Source organism: Vulpes vulpes, chromosome X (genome assembly GCF_048418805.1).
Source record: "Vulpes vulpes isolate BD-2025 chromosome X, VulVul3, whole genome shotgun sequence".
Classification (NCBI taxonomy): domain Eukaryota; kingdom Metazoa; phylum Chordata; class Mammalia; order Carnivora; family Canidae; genus Vulpes; species Vulpes vulpes.
This window is the reverse complement of record NC_132796.1, coordinates 122,130,117-122,139,072: the sequence shown is the minus strand read 5'-3', so window position 1 is coordinate 122,139,072 and position 8,956 is coordinate 122,130,117. Positions and strand designations below refer to the sequence as shown.

The 8,956-nt window shown below is 57.3% G+C and overlaps 1 protein-coding gene across 1 annotated transcript; it reads left to right on the top strand.

The window, feature by feature from the left end:
* Positions 1–6,460: 6,460 nt before the first annotated feature.
* Positions 6,461–7,252, top strand: LOC140596149 (uncharacterized). The gene has a single exon (XM_072743543.1). The coding sequence runs from the start codon at positions 6,461–6,463 to the stop codon at positions 7,151–7,153; it is 693 nt and encodes a 230-aa protein (XP_072599644.1). The 3' UTR covers positions 7,154–7,252.
* Positions 7,253–8,956: the final 1,704 nt, after the last annotated feature.

Sequence of the window (8,956 nt, the reverse complement as noted above, 5' to 3'; positions counted from 1 at the left end):
GCAGAACATTCATTTCAGGAAATAATAGCCAAAAACTTCCCTATTTGGGGAAGGAAACAGACATCTAGATCCAGGAAACACAGAAAATTTTCATAAAAATCAACAAAAGCAGGCAAATACCAAGGTCAATATTCTAGTTAAATTGAGAAAATCTAGTGATAAAGGAAAAATTTTAAAAGCAGCAGGCAAAAGAAGTCCTTCACTTACAAGGAAAAACCCATAAGACTAGTTGGAGATTTCTCAACAGAAAACTTGGCCGAGAGAGAGTAGCATGTATATTCAAAGTGCTGAATGGGAAAAATCTGCAGCCAAGAATATTCTCTCTAGCAAGGCTAGAGATTTAGAGTAGAAGGAGAGATAGTTTCCCAGACAAAAACTAAAGGAGTTAGTGGCCACTAAACCAGCGCTGCAAGAAATATCACAGGAGACTCTCTTAGTGGGAAGGACAGACCAAATGTGTCAAAGACAAGAAAGGATCAGAGAAAATCTCCAGAAACAATGACAATACAAGTAATAAAATGGCAATAAATACATATCTATCAATAATTACCGTGAGTGTAAATGCACTACGTAAACAATCAAAAGATACAGAGTGTCTGAATGCATAAAAAGACGCATCTATATGCTGCCTACAAGACTCATTTTAGACATAAAGATACCTGCAGACTGAAAGCAAGGGGATGGAGAATGATTTATCGTGCTAACGGACGTGAAAGAAAGGTGGAGTAGCAGAACTTATACCACACAAAATACATCCTAAACCAAAGACTGTAACAACAGATGAAGAAGGGGCTGTATCCTAATACAGGGGACTTCCCAACAAGAAGATCTAACAATTGTAAATATTGATGCCCCTAACTTGGAGGCACCCAAATATATGAAAGAATTAATAACAAACATAAAGGAACTCATTGATAATAATACAATCATAGTAGGGGACTTTTTAGCTCCCCACTGAGAGCAATGACCAGATCATCTGAACAGAAAACCAACAAGGAAACCATGGCTTTGAATGACACGCTGGACCAGATGGACCTCGCACATATATTCAGAGCATTCCATCCTAAAGCAGCAGAATACACATCCATTTCGAGTACACATGGGACATTCTCCAGAACAGATCACATACTGGGTCACAGAGAACGTCTCAACAAGTACAAAAATATTGGGGTCATACCGTGCCTGTTATCTGACCACAACACTGTGAAACTGGAAGTCAAACACAAGAAAAAAACTTGGGAAGACCACAAATACATGCAGGTCAAACAACATGGTACTAGGCAATGAATGGGTCAACTGGGAAATTAAAGAAGAAATTTTTAAAAATACGCGGAAACAAATGAAAATGAAAACAAAGTAGTCTAAAACTTTTCAGATAGGGTAAAAGTGGTCCTAAGATGGAAGTATATTGCATTACAGGCCTACCTTAACAAGCAAGAAAAATCTCAAAGAAACAACCTAACACCTAAAGGAGCTAGAAAAAGAACAACAAATGAAGCGTAACACCAGCAGAAGAAGGTAAATAAGAGATTAGAACGGAAATAAATGATACGGAAACTAAAACAACAGTAGAAGAGATCAGTGAAACAGGAGCTGGTTATTTGAAAAAAAAAAGTAATACAATTGATAAACCCCTAGCCAGACTTAAAAAGAAAAGTCCCAAATAAATAAAATCACAAATGAGAGAGGAAAAATCACAACCAGCACCACAGAAATACAAACAATTCTAAGAGAATAGTATGAAAAATTATATGCCAACCCATTGGACAACCTGGAAGACATGGATAAATTACAAATAGAAACACATAACCTACCAAGACGGAAAAAAGAAGAAATAGAAAATTTGAACAGACTGATAACCAGCAAAGAATGTTAGTCAGTCATCCAAATCTCCAAACAAACAAAAGGCCAGGGCCAGATGGCTTTACAGGGGAATTCTTCCAAGCATAAAAAAAAAAAAAGAGTTAATGCCTGTTGTTCTCAAACTATTGCAAAAAATAGAAATGGAAGGAAAACTTCCAAAGTCATTCTAAGAGGCCAGCGTTACCCTCAGTCCGAAGCCAGACAGACTCCACTAAAAACAGAATAGAGGCCAATATCCCTGGTGCACATGGATGCAGAGGTTCTCAACAGGATACCAGCAAATCAAATCCAACAGTACATTGAAAGAATCGTTCACCAGGATCAAGTGGGATTTATTCCTGCGCCGCAAGGGTGGATCGATATTCACAGATCAATCAGTGGGATACACCACGTGCATAAAAGACAGGATAGCACCCATGGGATCCTCTCAACAGATGCAGAAAAGGGATTTGACAAAGCACAACATCCATTCTAGATTGAAACCCTCAACAAAGTAGGGATAGAGGGAACACACCCCATCATAATAAAGGCCATATACAGAAACCCGCAGCAAATCTCATCCTCGATGGGGAAAGACTGAGAGCTTTTCCTCTAATTTCAGGAATAAGGATGCCCACTCTCACCGCTGTTATTTAACATGGTGCTGGAAGTCCCAGCCTCAGCGGTCAGACAACAAAAAGAAATAAAAGGTACCCAAATCAGGAAGGAAGAAGTCGAAGTTTCAGTCATTGTAGAGGATGTGATGCTATATATAGAAAACCTGAGTTACCCCCCAAAATTGCTAGAATTGATAGACAAATTCAGTCAAGTCACGGAATACAAAATCAACATGCAGAAATCTGTTGTATGTCTATACACCAACAATGAAGCAGCAGAAGAGAAGTCAAGGAATAGATCTCATTTACAACTGCACCAAAAGCCATGAGATACCTAAGAATAAAGCTAACCATCGTTGGAAAGAACTGTACTGTAAAAACTAGAAAACACTTATCTAAAAAATTGAAGATGACACAAAGAAATGGAATAAATTCCATGCTCAGAGTTTGGAGGAACAGATATGATCAAAATAAAAAATATATTACCCCAAACAACTACACACTTAATGCAATTCCTGTCAAAACACCAACAGCATTTTTCACAGAAGTAGAAGAAAAAATAGTGAAATTTATATGAAACCACAAAAGAACCCAAATAGCCAAAGCAACCTTTTAAAGGAAAAGCAGGGGGCAGCCCGGGTGGCTCAGTGGTTTAGCGCCGCCTTCACCCCAGGGGGTGATCCTGGGGACCCGGGATCAGGTCCCACATTGGGCTCCCTGCGTGGAGCCTGCTTCTCCCTCTGCCTGGGTCTCTCCGTGTGTGTGTGTGTGTGTGTGTGTGTGTGTGTGTGTGTGTGATGAATAAATGAATAAAGTCTTAAGAAAAATAAAGCTAGAGGCATTACAATTCCGGACTTCAAGTAATATTATAACCTGTTGTGCTCAGGACAGTAAAGTGCTCGCACAAAGCAGACACATGGGTCAATGAAACAGGACAGAGAACCCAGAAACGGGCCTTGAATTCTATGGTCAGTCTTTGACCCAGCGGGAAAGCCCCCGGACGGAAAGCAAGAGACTCTGCTCCAGAAATGGTGTGGGGAAGAGCGGACAGCCTGTGCGGCAGATGGACCTGGGGCACTTTCTCACACAGAAAAAAATAAATTAAAATTAAATCATTGCTGAACGTCACTCGGGAGGCCCCGAATACGCGGGAAGCCCCCCCCCCCCCGTTTCAGGACCTGAACGTGTCGCGTCGCCGAGTGCCGAGTCGCGCCCAGGCGACCGACAGGTCGCACCCCCCGCCGGGATGCCCCCACCCCCCGCCCTGCCCAGCCGGAGTGCAGGGGCCGCCTGGAGGGGCGCCCAGTGGGAGGGCCCCGCGGGTCCCGGCGCACCTGCAGCGCTCCCGCCTCGCCGACCGGCCGCTGCTGGCACCGCGGGGCGGCGCTGGGGACCCGGGGGCGCGACAGGCCCAGCCCGGGGTGGGGGTGGGGGAGTGCAGCTGGGCGCCCGCCTGCAGCCCGGGCTCGGGTCCGCAGCCCTGGGGGGGCGGGGAGACCCCGCAGGCTCCACGGGGGTCCGGGTCAGCGGGCTGCACCTGCCCGAGCTCCCTGTCCCTCGGGCCCCGCCCTGCCCCTCCCTACACACGGGGGGCAGTGACCCCCAGGTGCCGCGGCACAGCCGGCGCGGGGACTCGCGAGGCCGCACCGGGGGGCAGCACGCGCGGGCCAGGGCCAGTGGGGCGGCGCGGCGGGAGCAGGGGGCCGAGCTCAGCGCGCTGCCAGACGGTGGGTGTCGCCCTGCCGTCGGGCCCCCCATCCCGCGCCCGGAGGGGCCCCGGGGGCGTCGGAAACGCGGGCTCGGCCCGAGGCCCGCCCGACGACCTTCGCCGCCGCCGCGCACGTCCGCCCGCAGGTGCCCCCCGCCGCCAGGTGGGCCGCCGGGTGCGCAACGGGGCGACCCCGGGGGGCTCTGCGCGCAGTGGGGGCGAGTCGGCCCTCGACGGACGAGCAGGGCGATCCCCGCTCCCTCGGGGGGCCCATTCCTGCTCCCTGGGGGGACGGACCCCGATTCCTGTCCCTTGATGGAGGGGCCCCGACTCCTGTCCCTTGGTAGAGGGGCCCCGATTCCTGCTCCCTCTGGGGGAGGGGCCCGATTCCTGCTGCCTTGGAGGAGGGACCCGGATTCCTGCTCCCTCGGGGGGAGGGACCCCAATTCCTGCTCCCTTGGGGGACCCCGATTCCCGCTCCCTCGGAGAACAGCCCTCCTGAGAACATGGTGCCGAGGAACGCGGCGGGCGCACACGGCCACCTACTGGCCCCAGGGTGGCACCTGCAGCAGGTGTCTAGCGGACGCCAAGCGGCAGGGACGGGAACCGAGGAGCGGCCCCCCGGGGCAGGAGGGGGTGCAGAGGGCAGTGAGCGCGCGGCGGCCGGGCCGTCTGCGCGGGGTGGTGCCGCGTGTGCACCCGAGAGGGCCGACATGTCGGGGCGCACCTGGTGGCGCGCGAGCTCCTGCCTTCCGCGCGGCGCAGGGCCAGCGACTTCCCGCCGATTCTGGTGTGCGACGGCAGGGCCGGGCCAATGGGGACGCAGTGACCTCATCAGATCTGCGTGTCACCGCGTGCGCAGGGGGCGGGGAGGGGGTGTCGCTTTATAAGGAGCGGGGCCTCGTCGCCCGCTGCTCAGAGCTCGGGAGCAGCCGGCCCAGCGCGCCGCACCGCGGTGCACCCCGGCGCTCCTCTCTGCGCCCCGACGCCGATTCGGCAGCGCAGCCCGAGGCCCGTCTCTCCGCAGCCCGAGGTCGGTTTCTTTCCTCCCTCGAGGGGAGGGGCCCCGATTCCTGCTCCCTGGGGGGTGGGGGGAGAAGGCCGTTATTCCTGCTCCCTGGGGGGGGGGTGCCCCGATTCCTGCTCCGCGGGGGGAGGGGCCCCGATTTCTGCTCCCTGGGGGGTGGGGGGAAAAGGCCGTTATTCCTGCTCCCTGGGGGGGGGGTGCCCCGATTCCTGCTCCGCGGGGGGAGGGGCCCCGATTTCTGCTCCCTGGGGGGTGGGAAGAGGCCGTTATTCCTGCTCCCTGGGGGGGGGGTGCCTCGATTCCTGCTCTGTCGGGGGGAGGGACCCCAATTCCTGCTCCCTTGGGGGGCCCCGATTCCCGCTCCCTCGGAGAACAGCCCTCCCGAGAACATGGTGCCGAGGAACGCGGCGGGCGCACACGGCCACCTACTGGCCCCAGGGTGGCACCTGCAGCAGGTGTCTAGCGGACGCCAAGCGGCAGGGACGGGAACCGAGGAGCGGCCCCCCGGGGCAGGAGGGGGTGCAGGGGGCAGTGAGCGCGCGGCGGCCGGGCCGTCTGCGCGGGGTGGTGCCGCGTGTGCACCCGAGAGGGCCGACATGTTGGGGTGCACGTGGTGGCGCGCGAGCTCCTGCACGCTCGTCGCCCGTCGGTGGCGCCCTATGCCGTCCGCGCGGCGCAGAGCCAGCGACTTCCCGCCAGCGGCTTTTCTGGCGGGCGAGGGCCGGGCCGGGCCAATGGGGACGCGGTGACCTCATCAGGCCTGCGTGTCACCACGTGCGCAGCGGCGCGGGGAGGGGGTGTGTCCCTCGGATACGGATACGGAGCGCGGCCTCACCCCCGCTGCTGAGGGCTCGGGAGCAGCCGGCCCAGCGCGCCGCACCGCGGTGCACCCCGGCGCTCCTCTCTGCGCCCCGACGCCGTTTCGGCAGCGCAGCCCGAGGTCGGTCTCTGCAGCCCGAGGTCGGACTCTCTGCAACCCGAGGCCGGTCTCTGCAGCCTGAGGTCGGACTCTCTGCAGCCCGAGGTCGGTCTCTCTACAGCCCGAGGTCGGTCTCTCCGCAGCCTGAGGTCGGACTCTCTGCAGCCCGAGGCCCGTCTCTCCGCAGCCCGAGGTCGGTCTCTCCGCAGCCCGAGGTCGGACTCTCTGCAGCCCGAGGTCGGCCTCTGCACCCCGAGGTCGGTCTCTCTGCAGCCTGAGGCCCGTCTGTCTGCAGCCCTTGCCCCATCTCTCTGCAGCCCGAGGCCGGTGTCTCTGTCCACAGCCCGATGTCTCCGCCCGAGGTCCGTGGCTCCGCGGCCCGACGCCGGACTGTCCGCAGCCCGGGGTCTCCGCAGCCTGAGGCCCGTGGCTCCGCGGCCCGACGCCCGACGGTCCGCAGCCCGGGGTCTCCGCAGCCCGAGGCCCGTGGCTCCGCGGCCCGACGCCCGACGGTCCGCAGCCCGGGGTCTCCGCAGCCCGAGGCCCGTGGCTCCGCGGCCCGACGCCCGACGGTCCGCAGCCCGGGGTCTCCGCAGCCCGAGGCCCGTGGCTCCGCGGCCCCACGCCCGACCGTCCGCAGCCGGGCCGCAGCCGGGCCGCAGCCCGAGGCCCCGCGCCGAGCGCCGCCGAGGCCCCGCACGCGCCTCCGGGGGAGCCGTGGAGGGCGGCCCGGCCGCCCGAGGTCGTGCCGCTCGCGCAGCGCCCGCGCCGGCCTGGCCTTCTCCGTGTGCCAGGTGGAGCGCCTCCTGCGGGCCGGCCGCTACGCCAAGCGCCTGGGCGCGTCCGCCCCCATCTTCCTGGCGGCCGTCATCCAGTTCCTGACGGCCACCGTGCTGGGGCTGGCGGGCGACGAGGCCCGGCACAGGCGCACCGCGTACATCACCCCGGAGCTCGTGGACCGGGCGCTGCACAACCACGAGCTGCTCAGCGGCTTGTTCACGATGACCACCGTGTCCCAGGTGGCCCCGTGCCGGTACTAGCCGCCCCCGGCCGGGCACCAGCCGCCCCCGGCCCCTGATCCCCGCCCCCGCCCGGGGAGCCGCCGGGGGGGCTCGGTGACCCCCGCGTCCCCGCAATAAAAAGCGCAGAGACAACCAGCCGTGTGCGCCTCGCTCACTGGGTGCGGGACGCGCCTCGGGGGCAGGGCGGGGGGGGGGCGGGGGCGGGTCTGGGGGGAGGTTGGGGTTTGGGGTTGTGGGCGAGGTTGGGGTGGGGGTGCGGGGCTCGGGGATGACGGGGGGTTGGGGTGCCCTCGGCGGCGCACGATGGAGGTGCACGTTTGGGGGGGGTGGAGGATTTGGGGTGCGGCGTGGGGCGCGGGTTCGTGGGTGTGGTGCGGGGTTCGGTCGTGGGGTCCGGGGTAGTGTTGGGGTGCAGGGACGGGGGCTGCGGCGGGGTCGGCTGGGGTGCAGGGGTGGTGGTGGGGTCCGGCTGGGGTGCAGCGGCAGATCGGAGTCCGCGATGACACCCAAGACCGGCTTCTCTCAGGGTCAGGGCAGGGGTGGCCGGGTTGGGGGTGACACTGGGGAATAGAAGACCCCCCCCCCCACCGCACGGCCGGTCCCGAGGACGATGGCGCGCGTGGGGCTGAAGTCCAGGACCAGGTGTAACAGCCGCCGGTCCCCAGTCCAGGACTTGCCTGGACAAGGGCACAGCACAGTGCGAAGCCTCTGGCCACAACCTTCTGGCTTATGAACTTTGCCCCTGGGAAGGGTTTTCCCCCAGACCCCTTGATGTGCACCTGGGTCTGTACCTTGCATCAGGCCATTGGGTCTTAAAGCCAGAGTAATGGCTGAGTGTGAGACCTACGTCTTTTTAGTTATTGTTATTTCTTTACACCTTATGTAGTTTCAATTTTATTAGGAATTTTATGTCTACAACTTCCCTGCTAGGTACTGGTGCTTACTGGAACTTAATACGCTCATTTTTATAATGGGGACACAATACGTGCCCTCCATTTTAGATTGTTACTAGAAGAGTTAAAGAGAGATAAACACGTAAAATTGTATATGCATACATGTGGATATATGATATATAAAAATACATTTTATGATTTATAAAAATAGAGTTTTGCTAGAGTAAGAATTTTATTTATTTATTTAAGATTTTATTTATTCATAGAGACAGAGAGAGAGGCAGAGGGAGAAGCAGGCATCATACAGAGAGCCCGACGTGGGACTTTGGGTTGGTACTATTTACAGTCCGTGATAGTTATTTCTTTTACATTTCTTATTTAGTACTTTTATGTCATACAGTGAAATCAACCTCTTTGGAGCCCCCTTCTATGAATGTAACACGTGGAGAAATGTGTGTATCCACCACCACAATCAGGACATGAACAGCTCCATCAACCCGAAAGCCTGGTTTGGTACCACAGTCCCTTCTTAGTCGTCATGATTTTTGCTGAATTAACACTTGTTGAGGGGAACCCCAGGCAGGGGTGTTGGACGAGGAGCCAAAGTTCAACCAAGAATGAAAGGGAAAGGGAAGCAGAGAAGCATATCACTCATACCTCCTTGAAGAGGTGCACAGCATGTCTGGAGCGACACATGGGGAGGTCGAGGCAGGGCACGTGCAGAGGGGCAGCAGGCCGTGGAGCATATGCCTTTACTAATAAGTTCATGGGTGAAAAGTTTCTGGGGTTTCTGGGCTAAGGCTGGATTGAGCACTTCAGAACGAAAAGAGTGGTGATTTGGTCAGCCCTGCGGGAGTCCCAAGGGCCGTAGAGGGAGGAGCCAGCACGCAGGAGAGACTAACACTGGGGTGACTGGGAAAGTCCTACC

Bases quoted from the DNA above. Each gene is read 5' to 3' on its own strand.
- LOC140596149 (XM_072743543.1), top strand. From the start codon at position 6,461: ATGTCTCCGCCCGAGGTCCGTGGCTCCGCGGCCCGACGCCGGACTGTC.